Source organism: Xiphophorus hellerii, chromosome 5 (genome assembly GCF_003331165.1).
Source record: "Xiphophorus hellerii strain 12219 chromosome 5, Xiphophorus_hellerii-4.1, whole genome shotgun sequence".
In the NCBI taxonomy this organism is placed as follows: Eukaryota; Metazoa; Chordata; class Actinopteri; order Cyprinodontiformes; family Poeciliidae; genus Xiphophorus; species Xiphophorus hellerii.
This window is the reverse complement of record NC_045676.1, coordinates 34,111,156-34,130,143: the sequence shown is the minus strand read 5'-3', so window position 1 is coordinate 34,130,143 and position 18,988 is coordinate 34,111,156. Positions and strand designations below refer to the sequence as shown.

At 38.7% G+C, this 18,988-nt stretch overlaps 2 protein-coding genes across 3 annotated transcripts in view; both read left to right on the top strand.

The window, feature by feature from the left end:
* pdia2 (protein disulfide isomerase family A, member 2) overlaps nt 1-7,577 on the top strand; it is a 35,695-nt gene extending 28,118 nt beyond the window's left edge. For both annotated transcript variants that reach the window (XM_032563497.1, XM_032563498.1), the window contains 8 exons: nt 110-226; nt 306-431; nt 1,067-1,261; nt 1,347-1,467; nt 5,423-5,601; nt 5,681-5,842; nt 5,929-7,423; nt 7,509-7,577. In XM_032563497.1, the coding sequence (XP_032419388.1) occupies nt 110-226; nt 306-431; nt 1,067-1,261; nt 1,347-1,467; nt 5,423-5,601; nt 5,681-5,842; nt 5,929-5,985 (957 nt within the window). In that variant the 3' untranslated portion in view covers nt 5,986-7,423; nt 7,509-7,577. The remainder of the gene's footprint in view (nt 1-109; nt 227-305; nt 432-1,066; nt 1,262-1,346; nt 1,468-5,422; nt 5,602-5,680; nt 5,843-5,928; nt 7,424-7,508) is intronic.
* Nucleotides 7,515-12,503, top strand: LOC116720317 (lipopolysaccharide-induced tumor necrosis factor-alpha factor homolog). Its single transcript, XM_032563500.1, has 5 exons — nt 7,515-7,628; nt 9,100-9,265; nt 10,706-10,807; nt 10,896-11,100; nt 11,193-12,503. The coding sequence occupies exons 2-5, from the start codon at nt 9,130-9,132 to the stop codon at nt 11,296-11,298; spliced, it is 549 nt and encodes a 182-aa protein (XP_032419391.1). The 5' UTR covers nt 7,515-7,628; nt 9,100-9,129; the 3' UTR covers nt 11,299-12,503.
* Nucleotides 12,504-18,988: the final 6,485 nt, after the last annotated feature.

Here is an 18,988-nt window from a genome sequence, read left to right as displayed (position 1 = left end):
CAGTTTATTAATTTTTTGCTGGTTCATCAGTTAATTGTCACAAATTTATTTTAGCTCAAATCATTTTTTTATGTGTTCAGTGTGATAAAAGAAGTTATGTTTCTGGTAGTTTGATGATGGCAGAGAAGACTATGTGTGGTCAGAAGAAGAGAAATTAGACAAACACAACTTAACCTCCTTCATCAAGGAAAACAGCCTGGAGCTCATCATCCCATTCAACCCCGAGGTAAAGCATTCAGGCTTATCAACATGATTAGAAGTACAAATTTGAATCTATAATGAAAATATTCATTCTATGTTTTCAGGTAGCAGACAAGATCTTTGCTTCTCGCATCCGCCTGCATAGCCTGCTGTTCATCAACTCCACAGTGCAGGGTCAGCTGGAGCTGGTGGAGGAGGCCAAGGCTGTTGCCAAGAAGTTTAAGGGCAAGGTAAGAGCTGGGCTCTGTCTATATGCCGACATTTATCAGTTTGCCTTGGAGTCTGGAAACTGGACTACTTTGTCGAGACAAAGGAATAAGCCCACAACATGAAACTGCTTGTTTTAAGACAGATCTTCAGCAGTTAGTAACAGTATTACATAAAACTGACTCTTTTTTTAGCTTTCCATCATGTTATAATGTTATTCCATCATCAAAAACATAACTGCAGTGTTGCTTAGATTCTTTCATGCATGTTTGAGAAATCCTTTAGGCTAGACTTCAGACTAGCCAACAGCAATTTGTAAACACCTGGTGGAACTGTGTATTTGCTGAACTCATTATATAAGCTACTTCTCCATGCAGTTCTGGTAAAAACATTGTGAAAGGGTTAATAGAGAAGCCATGTTCTGATGACTTCCTGAAGGTGGAAATTCAGAAAGAGCAGAAGTTTTTAAAGAGACAGAGGACCAATTTTAAGGTGTTAAATTACAAAGTAAAATTTATTTTAATTCATATTTGATATTACAGCCTTTTTATAACATCCAAAGGTAACATTGTTATTTGATTGTGCTATAAAATGGGACTATGTGCCTGGAAAACACATTACACTGACAAAAACAGAACTTTCTGTGTGTGTTATCTAGATGCTGTTTGTTCTGATTGATGTGACACAGGCCCTGTCACATGTGCTAAATTATTTTGGAGTGTCAGAAAGCGACGCACCTACTGCAAGGATCATCCACATGGAAACACAGAAGAAGTTCAATATTCCCTCTGGAGCTCTAACAGCAGATTCCCTGTGGCTGCTGTGTCAGGAAGTTGTTGATGGCATTGCAATGGTAAAACAGATGCTCACCCACTTATTAAATGCAGTTACTCACCCATATTAAATCTAGTCACTTGTCTTGTCACTATATGCTGCAGCCATACTATCGTACTGAAGAAATCCCAGAGGACTGGGACAAAGAACCAGTCAAAGTCCTGGTGGGCAAGAATTTTAAATCCGTGGCTCTGGACCCGGCCAAAAACGTCTTTATTGAGTTTTGTGAGTTAATTTGTACCATATCAGCATTTTTATCATTATTTTACTAACTGCTCAAAACAGTTGGTTCAAATTACATATGAACATACTTCTGTTGTCTCATCATCATTTCAATATGATGAAGAGAAAATTAAATACTTGTCAATTTAACTCATTCACAATTATGCAAGCATACATAAACTCTTAATTGATCTATGTGATGAAGGTCAAGGTCAGATTTATTCATGTTGCACATTTGCAAACAACCAAGTGCTGTACACAAACAGTAGATAGAAATACACAACAAGGATAGACAAACACAACACAAACAGATACAGTAAGTAAAATATGCATGAATAAATACAAGGAGAAAAAGTTGGAAAAGATACAAATACAAATACCATTAATAATTAACAATAAATATCTCTGATAATATCAACCTTTCTAACTTTATATCTGATGTTTCATTTAGTTTTATTTTATTTCATATGTAAGTTAATATTACATTTTATGTTTTATTTTACAACTTCTTTCAGTGCCCTTCCCTCCCCAGAATTGAAACACTATTGCAAATCTGTTCATATTTAATAACTTATCTGTACAAACCACTGGCTCCAGCATTGTATGACCTTATTATCAAAACCTCGAAATAATTTCCAAAATCAGTTTATTAAGTGAATCAGTAACATTTAATCAAGACTACTCAGTTTGAGAGAGAAAAAGTGCAAATCATTCAACGGGATGTGCATTTTTAGATTTAATACAGTAAAACTTTTTACAGCTGTGAGCATTGGTTATGTACAGCTTCAGTTTAGTTTTTCACAAGGAAAATAGTTTTTAACATTTATTGTGTAAACATTTGCGGCAGTGTTGCTTATATCCCAGCTTGTCAGATGAGAAGAGATGAATTGTGCATAACATTTTTCATTAACAGTAAAAATAGGTTTCGTCTATTTCCTGGCCTTTTTCTGCGAGCTACATTTCTTGCTTATGATGGAGTATAAGGGTCGGGCTCTGAGTTTTTGATTTGTGTTTTAAATACGAGTAAAGTTGTACGAAATGAAAGTCGTAATTTTATAACTTTCCATCATACTGCGCTAAATTGCGGAATACGGAGTAAATACTAAATGTTTTAGCACATCACCAGCAAATTTTCAGCCCCTTTGAAACGATTGTTTGAGCAACTTTTTATTTAATAGATAGAACCAGACTTGCTGAGCGGGTCACGTTATATCATTCTATCGAAGCTTTTTAATTTAACAACTTTCTTCCAGCAATGCTACGTCTTTATTTTGCCAATATTTAAATTATTCAGACTTGATTCTTGTAGTATTATGACTGTATTCTTGTATTTGAAAATAAAAATCTCTTAGCCTGGCCATAACTCCGTCATTCTTGCTTTACTGACCTCTGCTGCCGTTTTACTTTTCACTGTCAAACTCCATCTCTCCTCTATGACGGTAGTTATATTTCAAAAACATCACCCTTGTATCCCCCCACCCTCTGCTCAGTTTACAACGTTGATGTGTAGCTACTTCTACTGGCTTGAACAGGCACCCTGTTGATTAGTTACGCCCCACTACTTGAGTACTGCTCTAAAGCAACACACTATGCTTTTAAGTGCTTTGCTTTGCAGTAGTTAGATTGCATACAGGTATCATCTTCAAAACATGCAGACTCCAATAAAATATTTTTTTGGAGTTGTTGCATTTCTTCCCTTATTTCTGGAAAATTAAGTGGAACTTTTCAACATTACTCAGAATATTTTGTCCATCCATCCATCCATCCATCCATCCATCCATCCATCCATCCATCCATCCATCCATCCATCCATCCATCCATCCATCCATCCATCCATCCATCCATCCATCCATCCATCCATCCATCCATCCATCTCTAGTGGGATGCATTGGGAATTAGAATTCTGGAAGCTAAAAATTTACCATCCTCACAAGGTTGCATCAAAATTGTTGCTGAGTCAGTTGTGTTGATATTTGGCTTATGTAATTACTAATAATTTGATCAATAATTTATTATTGATTAAATTGTTAATAAAATCTAAGTTATTTAGTTAAATCAGGGCACCATCTAGAATTTCTGGAATAATAAGCCAAACTCAGTCTCTGGTGAAGGAATGAATTCAGACCACTGGCAGAAGAAACTCTTCGCACAAGAAGGAATGATGACTGACACATTCATTTCGAATCAAGTCTGAGAGTTTATTATTAAAGTAGCCCAACTTCACAGCTGAATTATTCCTCTTTCTTTAACTACTGGTATGCAATCTAACTACTGATAAGACAAAGGAATATATTGAATAATAAAATGAGAACTCAGATTAATGAGAGAACTATGACAACATGAAAGGGAATATTGAAAAATAACTTCCAACTAAGTAACTGATTAAACAAGAAAAGAAAGGGAAAATCCCTTTTGCAGAACCATGAATGCAGCACAACAGTGTTGTAGGACAGAGTTACCCCTTTCCTCTGGCCAAGGAAGATTAAGATCAGATCAAAAGGGAAGGAGGTCAGGTTACTGTCCAGACCCAGAGTGGCTCACCACTTTGAGACAAAGAGTGGTAAAACTCCACCAGTTGAGGGCTTACATTTAGGCTGCACAAAGAAAATATGGTTTTAGGGGACCACAAAGTAGATATGAATTTGAAATCAAGGAAAGAAGAGAACAAGAGGGAGAAGAGAGTGGCTGAAAGTGAGATAATGAATTCTAGTCATGCTAGCAACAACATAATGTAAGAATATCACAGCATATAATAAGATAATAATACTTTATTGATCCTCTAAGGGGGAAAAATTTGTTTGTCCTAGCATAGTACACAAAATAATTAAAAAAAAAAAAATTAAAATAAAGTAATAATAAATATACAACAATAATAAATAACAATGAGCAGTGATAGTCCTAAGGACACACATATTGCTCAGTACATTACTAAATATGTATTCAACATGTAAAGCACACAGCTCTAGAGACTATCTATGAATTATAAAGTCTGATAGCCTCCGGCAGAAAAGACTTGCTGCAGCGTTCTTTAGCACATCTGGCCTGTAGTAATCTTTGGCTAGCTCTGCTCCTCAGGCTGTCCACCACACTGAGCTATCCTTGATAGCTCTGATCTTCTTCAGCTTTCTGTCTCTCTTCATCTCTTCCAGTGGAGCCAGCTTGATCTCCACAACTGACCTCCATTAATCAGCACAACACTAATCAAGCATGCAACAGAAAAGAGATTTAAACACCTATTCCAGCCTAGATAATAATCACTCAGTTGATAGTCAGTCAGGTCAAAGCAATGTCCAAAACTCCAAAAATTGATGGAACAGGAAACAACTTGTTCTCTTCCAGCAGAAGGCGTATGGTTGGCTGGCGTCCCAGATAAGTTTTCAGCAGAATCTCTGGTACTTTGAGATGGAAAAACCAAGGAAAATACCGTTCTCTTGGAAAAATGGAGAGGCTGTCACAGCCCTCTGCAGGCAGATGCATCAAGAGACTTTCACGTCTCTATACGCAGATATGTAGGGTACACAGACCACTTTCTGATCCACTGAACACTTCAAAGGTTTTGAAATAAATCGTCTTCCTGGCCAGCACGTTAGAAGAAAAGGTCCTGTGTCTCAGTTGAATGTTGACTACAAAGACAAAAGCAAGATTCAGATCTTGTTTTTTGAGGTGGGATCAGTTCTTATCTGATCACCTCCAAGTTTTATTGCAATAGATTGGTTCGGCAGTGATGTCTCCAGTACAAAAAATTTCTTAGGAATTAGATCTGATCAGTTTGTGACTAATAAAAAATCCCTACAGATGTTAACAGATCATCTGAACTGAGAGTTTTTGAAGGGTAATTTTTCTTAAACAAATAACCTCAAATATTTAAAAGAGAATGTTGCAGTGATTGAATATTATAAATTTTTATTATTTCTGCAGTTGCCTTAGTTTTCCTTACATCTTGTCTCTGTTTGCGTAGATGCTCCATGGTGTGGACACTGCAAAGAACTGGCTCCAATTTGGGACCAGCTGGGAGAGAAATATGCTGATCATGAAAACATCATCATAGCCAAGATGGACGCCACAGCCAATGAAGTGGAGTCGCTTGTCATTTCAGGATTTCCAACCATCAAATATTACCCAGCTGAAGGCAAAGAGGTAGAAACGCTCAGCTCACCACAGAGATGCTAAAGCCATAAAAAAAAATTTACTGTTTCATTTTGCTGTTTTCACTCAGGTGGTCGACTACACTGGAAACCGAGATCTGGAGACATTTAGCAAGTTCCTGGATAGTGGAGGAGTTTTACCACAGGAAGAAAGTGGCGAGGATGATGATGATTATGATGATGGTGAGGAGAGCTCAGATGCTAAAGAAGAAGACAGCACTGGTCAAAGCAAGGTTTGCTATTATTTCATTACCTCTTAGCCATTATTACTCATATTTAAAGCTGCAATCAAACCTTTCTCTTTCCTCTCTGTTCTCAGGAAGTAGACGAGTCTGCAGAAATTTCTGAAAACAAGACATCTAAAGACGAACTGTAATCGTGCTAAACGCATATTAATATCAAGCTATCTTCTTCCAGTTTTCTTAGTAAAAGTTATACAACGTATGAATCATTGTCTCTGTACTGAGAATTATAATGAGTGTTTAAGCTCTCAGTTTGCTACGTTTAAAACTATTTGATTCTTAAAATGATAAATTTTGATTTGACAACTTGAGGACGAAGAATAAAGATGTATTAAGGAAAGAAACAAAATTATTTAGTCTTCTTTGACAAATAAAAGAAGAGCAGAAAAGCTGGTGGTAGCTCGAAAAATCTTGAGACAGAACAGAAGTTTCAAAGCATACAATCAGGGCTGCAATGGAACTGTTAAATGAAAACATTTTCATATGAGGATGGCCTGTTTAAAGTCCAGGCTTAAATTTAATTAAAGCCCTGGCAAGATTTTAGAGTTGATGTTCACAGACACTGCCAATCTAATGTGACTGAGCTGAAGCCATTCTGCAATGACGAATGGACAAAAAAAAGAGATTGTTTCAATGAATGCAAAGCTGGTAGAGTGACACCCCTCCCCCTTTCTTTGGTTGAGATTTTGAAAAATATGTAAACAAATACGTAAACACAGGGTGACAGGAGGAAAATGTCCTTTCAGTGACAACAAGATGAAGGCCAAGTTTTCGGATTACAGCTCAGAATCAGAATGTGATCAGCTGAATGATGATTCATCTTTGTGTTCAGTGACACATCCATGAGTCACAACTCTGCAATTTATTTTACAAGATTTCAGCATTCTTTGAGTTCTCTCAGCATGCCTGACAGCTGAAACTTTACACAATAAGGGCAAACTAACTGCTTTTCATTATCTAATAGCTTCTGTTCCCTGAAAACCCCCCAAAAGAAAGATCCAAAACACAACAAAGAAATAACATAACAGTGCCAACAATTTTACAAATTTTGCAGGATTTAGGTGAAGAAAATGTTCAATTGGAAGTTTTAAATTAAAATCCAAACACATTTGTTATGTTCAACCAACAATTCTTAAAGTGGATAGTAGTTCTAAATTCTAAATACTTCGAAGAGGCTGAAATACGACATATCTGTAAGATGAAAACGATGAACTATATTTGTGGAATTTGATGAAAGAATGATCTTAAACAAAGGTCAGTGTCAATCACTAACAAATTCTTTCCCAACACACAAAGAACAGTTTTATGAACAAACACACATCTGCTGTATTTTCCTGCCTATATTTACCTATGTGCCTCTATATATACAGTAGAGTGAGTGGGTGAGGCCTACAGGTGAGCATGTTGTCTCCGCCCAGGAGGAAACCAGGAAGGCTGGTTTCAACATGTAAGTGAAATGTTTCTAATTCCTGAGGGGAAACAGGTTTAAACAGGCTGTAATGTCACGACTCTTACCAGCATGAAATGTATTTCCTTCTACCGGCCAGGCGACCAGTCACTCCTTTGTCTGAGGTAAGGCCACTACTCCTATAAATCCTCTTTCCTCCTGTTTGAAGTCTGGATCACAACCCTGCAGGTGTGTTGTGTTTGAACCTAGTGCTTGTGATGAATGTGAAGGGGCCAGTCAGGATCGAATCAGTGGACAGGCTTGGATGTGTCTTGTTTACAAAAGAATGAAATCCCATGTGAACCGGAGTGACTTGACTACATTCAACAGGTATGTCTAAGGGCTGATTCTGCTGGTTCAGAAGAACATCTGCATAAGTTTTGGTTACTTGAATCTCATGGACGGCTAAATAGTAAACATTCATTTAATAAAAAGTGCAATTGTTAAACAGAAACCATCTCCAAATCAGTTGAATTTGAATAAACTATCAACATTTTCAAATTACTTCTGCTATGAAGTAACCACAAAAAGTTAAAAATTTTTATTTTTAGGTGATTTTGTTTTGAACATCGTAATTGTACTTGCAGACAAGCTGAATATTGAAGTGTGAAACTAAAGTCAGTGCTCTTGTGTTTGTGTCCGTTTAAGTCTGTTGGGTTCCTGTTAGGCAGGCTGAGAGCTAATCTCAGCGTTAAAACACACACACCCTCTCATTGTTCAGCAGCGTGGGGGAGGAGCTCCTGCCACATCTCAATCACAGCTCCACATTCAGCAGAGGCTTTACGTTTCAACTGTAAATACCCAAACAGTTCATTAACGTCCTATTTCTGGTGTCAACATTATGTGCTTGGTCATGTTACATATAAAAAGACAATGATGCAGTGTATAACACAAACTGATTTTGGAGCCATCCAGCGCAGGGCTCTAGTCAGGTCACCTTAGCACACCTCATGAAGCAAAGGATGGAGCCCAATGTCTGCTTTTATTTATTCCTCACTCTGCTCCCCCACCTGATTGGCCTTGATCAATAAGTTTTGGATAAAACATTGTGGTGCCCATAGAACATTGTTTTTCACAGTTGGAGAAAAACATATCATATAACATGACATGGGATTTATGTGTTTTGTGTAATTGTCTTTAGTCATGCCTCATTTCTTCCTGTTTTATTGTCCCACTCACTTCAATATTTAAGCATAATTGCAATGTATAAATTATAACATGCATTGCTCCTAGGTGAATCCTGAGTTTCTTCAAAAAGGTAAATGTGTGATGCTTTTGATAAAAAATGTCCAACCAGTTTTCTGAAATAATTCAGAGGGACATCTCATGAACCATCAACTAGGAAGCATATAGTGTATAGAACAATGGTGCCCAAAGTCGCTCCTGGAGAACAGGTGAACACCGGCATCCTACATGTTTTAGTTCTCTCTCTAGTTTAACGCACCTGGATCAAATGATGGCTCATTAGAAGGACTAAGAAGAACATTGACATGTTAAGGAGGTTGTTACTACCACCAGGGAGAGAACTAGAACATGAAGGATGCTGGCCCTCCAGCATATATATATATACGTATATATACTGTATATAAATTGTGTAATTCTTCAGAGGATCCCACAACTTACAGCTTTAGACAGCAGAACCCCAATGTTTTATTTACAAGCAGATCCCTGCAGGATATGTTGGCGCCATGCAGCAGTGACAGCTTTCTGACAAACTAACAACCACTGAATGGAAATGATGTTAAAACATACCAGAAAAATAATGACAGGATGTTTTTGTTTCCTTTACCCTCTGTCTCAGCAGCGACTTGGTTAACTGGATAATTTGCTGATGGAACCACCTTCATATGAGGAAGCCAACAGCCATTGCTCCATTCAGTCTCCAGGACAACATAACCACTCCTCTCCTCCAGCCTATACCTCCACCCACTCCCCATCTACACCTCCTCCAACGTATGGAGAGGCCGGTAAGACGTCTAACTCCCCGTTATGCCTCAGCTTTTCTCAGTGATCTTAGAGAAACTTTCTAATTTTATAGATGACATTATCAGAGATTCACCAATTAAACGTGTTTAACCTTAATTGGACATTTTGTGAAACTTTCACTCATCCAATTTTTGTTTTGGTCAGTTTTGATATCTTTGATAATAATAATCACAATAATTAACAACCTGCATCTTTCCCTCCTAAATGTTTGAAAGAATGACTGCAAAACTACTGTACCTTTAGAATTGAACATACTTTTACATTTTCTGCACAATATCTGCTGGGTCCAGAACTTTCTGTCTCTCTAAGCTGCAACAATTTTAAAAACCCAGCCAAGGAGAAAGCCTTCCTCCTTTAACACTTTTCTTCTTCATGTGATTTAAAAAAGCAGTTTTGGCCAAACCTTTTACAGCAAGGGCTAAAAACAGCAAATGAAACCTTTTCTTTGTAAGTATATATTGTGAAATAAATTTCTTGTACATTTTTTTTATCTGCTCAGTAATCAATCAATCAATCAATCAATCAATCAATCAATCAATCAATCAAACCTTTCTATTCAGACACATATATGGTCCTTAATAAACAAAAACAGACAGAACAACATAAAAAAGATTAAAAATAAAATAATCATCCATAAATTCCCGAGCCACATCAATCGAAGTGGTTGATGACAGTGGAACTGCCTCCGGCCACCAAGTAGTTCTGTCCACCGTCGTCAGGAGATAGGTAAAACCTCTGGAAGATGGAAGCGGCCCCACTAAGTCCACATGCACATGTTCAAACTTCCGTTGCGGAACAGGAAAGTGCTCCAGTGGAGCCTTAGTGTGCTGTTGCATCTTGGCACGCTGGCAAGCCAAACAGGAAGCCGCCCATGTCCGTACTTCTTTACAGAGTCCCGGCCACACAAACTTTGCCCCTACCAGTTTAACAGAAGCTTTAACTATAAATAATCTAGGAATGCTGCTTCAACCTTTGCAAGTAGGGGACCGCCCCTTGAGAAGACACTTGGTGTCCCAGGAACTCAACAGCTGTACATTGACTGTACATTATATACATAAGCTAAATTATGGAAAATCAGTTCATACATTAAATGTTTTTTAACCATTTTATTGGCGACGTACAGACAGGAGGAGCAGGAGCAGGCTCAGCTCGCTGCTGCCTCACCTAGCATTTGAATGGGAAAATGTTAAAATTCAGCGATTTTGAAGAAAAAAATCTTTGTATTTTTGGTTAAACTAATGAAAAATAGGTACTTAATAGTACAAAGCACAGGGTGAAAATAGCTATATAAATGATCATTATATATTATTTTTCTATGATGACAGGTGAGGCTCTGCCTCCCCTGCCTCCCCTGACCGCATGTCACTGAAAACCAGTTGCAACTTGTGATGATTCTGTTTTTTTTTTTTTTTTTTTTACAGTTTACCCAAGTGCTTTTCCTGTCTTGACTCCACCCTCTGGGCAAACTGCTGTGGCTACATTATCTGAAAACTCCAGAGTCACAGTCCACCCACTTATACAAAGTACTGAGTTATTTTTTTAAACGCTATTTACTATTGGCTACTAAATTCTTGTACATATTTGGCTCCATGTTTCTTTTCTTCTTGGCAGTTGGTGAACGAGCCTCCAGAGGCAGCAGAGCTCCGACAGTAGTGGTCGTGTCCCAGCCGCAGCCAGTTCCCATCATACTGAACAGTCTGAGAGACTCTCCTGGATTTGTTCGCTGTCCTCACTGCCTCGAGCTTGTCACCAGTAACGTTACGTATGCCGCTGGGAGGACTGCTGTGTGCTCATGTGTCATTATGGCATTAATGGGGTGGGAGCAAAACACACACACGCATGCATGTACACACAGAAGAATTACAGTGTTGAAGCTCAGCAGGCGGATCTAACTGTTCTGTGTTTCAGGTTATTCTGTGGTTTCTGTCTGATTCCACTGTGCATGAGAGGACTGCAAGATGCACATCACTCCTGTCCACAATGTGGCGAGAAACTGTACGTTTATGAAAGATGACATGCTGTCTGGATCCATGAAGCTTCTGGTTTTCTCCATCTGCTCAGGGTCTCGTTAAATATGGTGCAAATCTTGCAAATTAATTTGTCATATGACTGCGTCACATGCTGCATACACTGCACTTTTTCTGAGCTTTTAACTCAAAATAAAGGTAGCTTATCTTTGGCAAGAAGGAAAAGTCACATTTAAGATTCATCACAGCAGGAAAGAAATATCACACCTAAATGAATGCTTGCAGTTAGGCCCCAACTTCCTGATGACTCTGCATAGATAAGCATGTGAAAGCAATGACTGGAATGCTTGCCATACATCTCAAACAGCTGATACAGGTTGGTGTATTAAACATTTCAAGGTATTTTTCATAAGCATTCCTAGATTATTTATAGTTGAAATGCATAGAGTAGTAGGTGAACAGTAAGTGTATTTTTAATGTTTTCTATAAATGTTTGAAGTTGTAAAAAGGCTCAAATGAGAAAAGAAGCAGAAGCAGTTTTAGCATAATTGTAATACCTCAGATTGTAAGAAATATTATCTTTTGTCACTTATTTTAATTTTGTTTTTATCAAAAGTTTAGTTCAGTTTTTCTTTTAATTGGGGTCCTTTGGGGAGGTTTATGATGATGATGTTTAGTGTACTTAGCAGAAAGCTGACATCTTTCTTTCTCCCTACATCCAGTGGATGATGCAGGTTCATACAATCGATAATAGCCACACAGGCACACCTGCTAAAAGGAAACAAACACACCCAGTATTGGCTGAGAGGTTGCCAGGCGACTGTGCCAAAAGGCAGTTTCATGATTTGTAAGCGAGCAGAGTCCGAGCAGAGACCAAGTCTAAGCGTGAGGAGAAGTTTTGAGTACAAGCATTACAAGTTTTGAGAAGACAGACATGAAGTTCTGCTTTCAGACTGAACATGTGTGCTCTTGGATTATGGCAGAAAAATCCCCTTCAAAAACATTTGTTAATTCAGAGATATTAATTTAAAACATGAATGTAGTTTTGATTGTATAAAAGACATTGTTTAAAAGATTTTCCAAAACTATTGGATAATGTGATATTTCTTAATTCTAATGGTAATGTATTCCAAGTGTGTGATGCTAGGACCAAAAAGCCGCCTGACCAACTGAGTTTTTCCTGAATTATGTTTTGCAATGCCCTCTGCTAGAGTCTGTTGTGAATATATTGAAGAAAATATGAACAAAATAATTTCTTTACAACAGATCTGCTCAGTCCACTTTGTACCAGAGTGTGACTCTATGTTTGAGGGTGATACAAGCTCATCCAAACTCTGGTCTTCAAAAATATGAAGGGCTTTCTCAGGTCAACTGGTTTGCTCACAGTTGGAAACAAACTTTCCAACAATTTTGTTTCCTTGTTGGAAAGGAAACAAACTATTTAGCAAATCAAAGTGAGAAAAGGAACCAAAAACATTTTCAAATAAAAATGTGATTTGAAAACTTTTAAATTACTACAATACCAACCTTGAGCATCATGTTCAATAACTTATTGCCTCATTGGCAGCTCATAGTGGACATCCTCTTGTGGAATACAGTATAAGGGTGGACCAAACCAAATGAAGCTGTGAAATGCTAATGGGAAATCACCCAAAAACTCCACTACAACATTAGAGATTAGCCTGAGTTCAGATTTCTACAGGACATTGGAGAGGTCTTCATTTTCTTCCCTTGTGTTCTTGATGGAGAGTGAATTCCCTGAGAATAGAATAGAATAGAATAGAATTTGGCTCCCAAATTATTCCTTTTATACAGTAATGACATACGTAAGGCATCATCAATTCATAGATTTATTTTATTTGCTAATGATATAAATATATCAATTTCTGGTGAGAATCTACAACAATTTTTAAATACTATTATCTCAGAATTTCCATCCATCCATCCATCTTCTTCCGCTTATCCGAGGTCGGGTCGCGGGGGTAACAGCTTCAGAAGGGAGGCCAGGTTCCCTCTCCCCGGCCACTTCTTCTAGCTCTTCCGGGGGAATCCCGAGGTGTTCCCAGGCCAGCCGAGAGACATAGTCCCTCCAGCGTGTGAAAAAGGGTGAACCCAGTTTGTTGGGAGGAGGAGATATTTGGAGTCAAAAAAGCTGGGGTAAAAAAGTGTTCCGAAAACTAAGAATGAATTAAGAAAATTAGCACTGCATGTTGACCTCAAGGGTGTGGTTCAAAATGGTTTAGAATATCAATCAGCCTAATGTCATGGCTGCCTGTTAGTATGACGTCTAAACACAGAGACTGCATAAGACAGCATCAGCACTGTTGTTAGTTCATAGTGGCCCAAATCTCTTTCCAGGGGATTTCCGAATATTCTGTCCAGTGTTGTTTCAGGATCATGATGCAAGGTTAGAGTATATAAACAGTCCAACATTCTTGACTCTCACAGCACTGTTCAACAAATGGAAAGTGTTTGGGGGGAGGGGCAGGGATTTAAGAGGAATTTTATGGCCCTCCACAATAATGTGACCCAGTTCATAACCCTCCAATAAAATCCTGATTTACGAAACAATAAGTTGCTTGAATAACTTCTTGATTTTATTTCTTAATCTTCCACCCCCTACCCTCTCCCTTGCTCTCTGTTATGCTATAGCTCCTCCCCCACAGCTGTGAATGCTAAGGCTAGTTAGCATGTCGACCTATGACAACGGATAAACAGTTTTCCCGTAACATTAGGTAACTGGCAATCTTGAGCTTGTAAGTGCTCTGCGGCATGAAGGAGAGTGTGAGCAGCACATATATGAGAGTGACTGACAACTTTAAGACCATCCTCCTGGCTCTGATTTGTTTTTTCCTACCAGGAGTGGTGCTTTTCTGCAGATAGCAGTAAGACCACAAGGACGAGGTAGATTTTTTTTCACAGATTATCTGCCCCAGGACATTATGACAGTTTTAACAGGCATGTTAAAATATACGTATGTAGCCCCTGGTTAAAAATCATGTACTTAAGGCCCTCTAATATTTGCAAAATATTTACAGGGTTGGTTTTATGTATATCAAAAATTTAAGTGAGAAACTTGTATTATTGTTTTTGTACATTTTTAATCTGAGTGATTATATACATTTGGAGAGTACCATAGTTACTGTTGTTAACGTGAAAAATTATGGAAAAAGCAGAAAGCCTAAGCTTTTCTGGAGGTGATTTGTGTAAGTGATAAGTGTAATATTGTTTGATCAGTTATTTCATTAGTTTAAAGACTGTATTGATTCTCCTATCTATGAAAGTAGTTTAAGGGTGCATTCAGACCAACCCAGGATTAGAGTCCTGAATCAGACTCTAATCCGTTTGTTTAGAAAGTCAGATTTTTTGGGGGAGGTCAAAACGCAAATTTGAATTCCAAAACGGATGTAAAAACCAAACTCCGATCCACCTAAAAACCTCAGTCTCGGTCCGGTTGAAGTGAACTCTAAAATGGTAGAAAACCTGTCTGAACCTGACTAGAGACCATTTCAAAAGCAGAAAGTTAGCAACAGTGCAAGACATTCTGGTCAATATATTACTCTCTGTTCTGTGGGTTAATGAAGATTTTGTATCGGTTGTCAATGGTTTAAAGTTGTTTCACCTGTTTATTAGCTTAAATCCCCGTTGCTGTGGTGCTCTGCAGCTGCTGTCATTTTTAAACCTTTAATAAATGACAAAAACGGGACTAATTGCCTCATTTGTTTGAACATTTAATCATCAATTAGGATGACATATTTCATATGTCCCATATATGAAATATATGAGTTATGGTTTGTTACAGTTTGACAAACTAATAAAATTAACAGCAGCAACTATGTAATTATTCACCAATATAAAAGAGCAATTTGCTTAGTCCTCTCTTGCATCTTGATAGAAACCAAACTGCTTATAGATTTATATCAAGGGAGAATACTTACAAACATCAGCAATTTCCTCAGTTTTCATTTAAACCATGTTTATAGAAATCGGGTAGTAAATAAAGGCACTACAATCATTTTGTGACAGATTCCTGCTCATCCCACATTGGAACACCCTGGTTTAGTGGACAGACTCACCATGTAGTAATGGCGCCTGCAGGAGCGTCGCTAGCGTTAGCGGCTAACAGGCGATGTCCAAACCAGTAATGTATATCAATGAAGAAATCCTACAACAGCTAAATTCTGACACTGCTCTGTTTTCGTTTACTTTTTGTGAAGAAGGAAATTGCGCTGGTCTTCTTCAGAGATTTTGTTGTTGTTGTTCTTCTTCTTCTTCTTTTTTGTTTTATTGCGGTTGGCAAACAACTTATAGGTGCATTACCGCCACCTTCCAGACTGGAGTATGAACCAGATGTAAAACCACTATAATCTTCCCATAATGCCTGTCCTCCTAAGAAAACTAAAAATACGGCTGAACACTACATCCTCAGACGATCTTTGCAACAAGCTTCTAATATCTAATTCATTTTTGTTTCTATTTAACTCTCTGATTAACACCTCTCTTTCCTGATTATATTTATTACATACTAGAAAAATATGCTGTATTGTTTCTGTCTCTCCACAATATCTACACATACCTGTACTATGTTTGTTAATCATTTTTAGAGTACTATTTAACCCCGTATGCCCAAACCTTAATCTGGATATAACATCCTCTTCTCTTTTATTCCTATTACCTTTCCTACATTCCCCAACTTTTTTTGAATGCTATAATAAAATATTGCTTTGTCTTCTCTACCCCATTGTTCCTGTCATTTCTTCCTAATATACTTTTTACTTATACTTTTTACCTAATTTTTACTTATTTTGATATTAAGATCAACATTATCCTTTTTTGCTGCATTTTTAGCAAATTTATCCGCCAACTCATTTCCTACTATTCCAATATGGGCAGGAATCCAAACTAATTTAACCCTGGATCCATATTTTTTAATTCTAAAAACTGATTGATTAACATCCAATATGATATCTTGTCTTTTTTCTGAATTTTGCTCTAAAATACTTATTAATGCATTACTTGAGTCTGAACAAATCAATATCTCCTTCTACCTTGTTTCCTCACTCCATTCTAGAGCTATTAATATAGCCATTAATTCACCTGTGTATACTGTCAACCTATCTGTTACTCTTTTATTTTTCATAATTTTTAAGTCTGGAATCATAAATGATATTCCTATTTTATCATTTGACATTTTAGAAGCATCTGTATATACTTGTATATGATCTGCATATTCTTTCCTTATATACCTTTCCACCTCTTTCTTTTCTATTTGTCTGCCTTTTTCCAATAAACTTAAATCAACTTCAGCTTTTCCACTTAACCAAGGTGGAGTATCAGGAATACTCACCACAGGACTAATTAAATAATGAGTTATTCCTACCTCATTTATTTCATTATTAATAATTCATCCAAAACTATTTATCTTCTTTTTTTAACGTTTTCTTGACATGGTTGTAATATAACATTTGGAGGATAATTTTTCTTATGTCCTTTAATATTTGCCCAATAAGTTATTCAGAGATTTTGTGTCGATTTCTTCAGTAGTTCTTGGTGCAGCACCCCCCACAGATGACGAGGGGAACAGGTTTTTCCAGTTAGTTTTAGTCTTTTGACACAGTGCAGTGTGAATGCGAACTACAGTTCTGAAAATGTAACCAATGTTGCAATTTTAGTCCCCAATCAAACAGAGTCTACTGGTCTATCCGGTCTGAATGCACCTTAAGTTAACGAGGGACAAGTGAACTCAACAAATTTTTAATGCTTATAGCACATTATGGGGTGATCAAGATAATTATAATGGAGAGATTATAGAAGAGTTCATAGAAGAAAAAGGATTCATTGTTTTAAATAATGGAGAAGGCACTCGGGTGGATATTGTTAGAGGCAAAGAGTCTGCTATTGACTTGACATTGGTATCTCAATCTATTGCTGATGTATGCAGATGAGAAATAATGAAAGAAAATACAATGAGGAGTGATCATTACCCAATAGTCATTAATATAGGGGTAGTTATGAAACAGGATCAGTCAAAAGTTGAGGGAAGGTGGAAGTTTGGGAGAGCAAATTGGGGTATGTTTGGAGTTATGAGTGAAGAATGCTTGGAAAAGGTAGATATAAATAATCCAATTAAGGAGGTTAATTCTGAAATTAGCAAGGGTATAATAAATTCGGCCAAATTAAGTATTCCCAAAAGTAATGGGAATAGGAAAAAAAGAAAAATAGTTCCTTGGTGGACAATAGAATGTTCAATAGTTATTAAACAGAGGAACAAAGCGTTTAAGATATTGAAAAAAATGTTAAGTTTTCAGAATCTGATAAATTATAAAAGAAAACAGGCAGAAGTTAGAAGAGTTATTAAAAGTGTTAAAAGAAATTATTGGAGAAAGTATTGTGAATCTTTGGGGAAGAATTCAGCATTAGACAAAGTCCATCCATCCATCCATCCATCCATCTTCTTCCGCTTATCCGAGATCGGGTCGCGGGGGTAGAAGCTTCAGAAGGGAGGCCCAGACTTCCCTCTCCCCAGCCACTTCTTCCATCTCTTCCGGGGGAATCCCGAGGCGTTCCCAGGCCAGCCAAGAGACATAGTCCCTCCAGCATGTCCTGGGTCTTCCCCGGGGTCTCCTCCTGGTGGGACGTGCCCGGAACACCTCACCAGGGAGGCGTCCAGGAGGCATCCTGACCAGATGCCCGAGCCACCTCAACTGGCTCCTCTCGATGTGAAGGAGCAGCGGCTCTACTCTGAGTCCCTCCCGGATGACTGAGCTTCTCACCCTATCTCTAAGGGAGAGCCCAGCCACCCTACGGAGAAAACCCATTTCGGCCGCTTGTATCCGCGACCTCGTTCTTTCGGTCATGACCCAAAGCTCATGACCATAGATGAGGGTGGGAACGTAGATCGACCGGTAAATCGAGAGCTTCGCTTTTTGGCTCAGCTCTCTCTTCACCACGACAGACTGGTACAGCGCCCGCTTGACGGCAGACGCTGCGCCAATCCGCCTGTTGACCTCCCGCTCCCTTCTTCCCCCATTCGTAAACAAGATCCCGAGATACTTGAACTCCTCCACCTGGGGTAGGACTCCCCCTTTGACCCGGAGAAGGCACTCTACCCTTTTCTGGCTCAAGACCATGGCCTCGGATTTGGAGGCACTGATCCCCATCCCGGCCGCTTCACACTCGGCTGCAAACCGCTCCAGCGAGAGCTGCAGATCATGACCTGATGAGGCCAGTAGGACCACATCGTCTGCAAAAAGCAGAGATGAGATCCTAAGGCCACCAAATCGGATCCCCTCAACACCTTGGCTGCGCCTAGAAATTCTGTCCATAAAAGTAACGAACAGAAACGGTGACAAAGGGCAGCCCTGGCGGAGTCCAACTCTCACCGGAAACGAGCCCGACTTACTGCCGGCAATGCGGACCAGGCTCTGACACCGGTCATACAGGGACCTGACAGCCCGTATCAAAGGGCCCGGTACCCCATGCTCCCGGAGAACCCCCCACAGGGCTCCCCGAGGGACACAGTCGAACGCCTTCTCCAAGTCCACAAAACACATGTAGACTGGTTGGGCGAACTCCCATGCACCCTCCAGGACCCTGCCGTGGGTGTAGAGCTGGTCCAGTGTTCCACGACCAGGACGAAAACCACACTGCTCTTCCTGAATCCGAGGTTTGACTATCCGACGGACCCTCCTCTCCAGTACCCCTGAATAGACCTTGCCAGGGAGGCTTAAGAGTGTG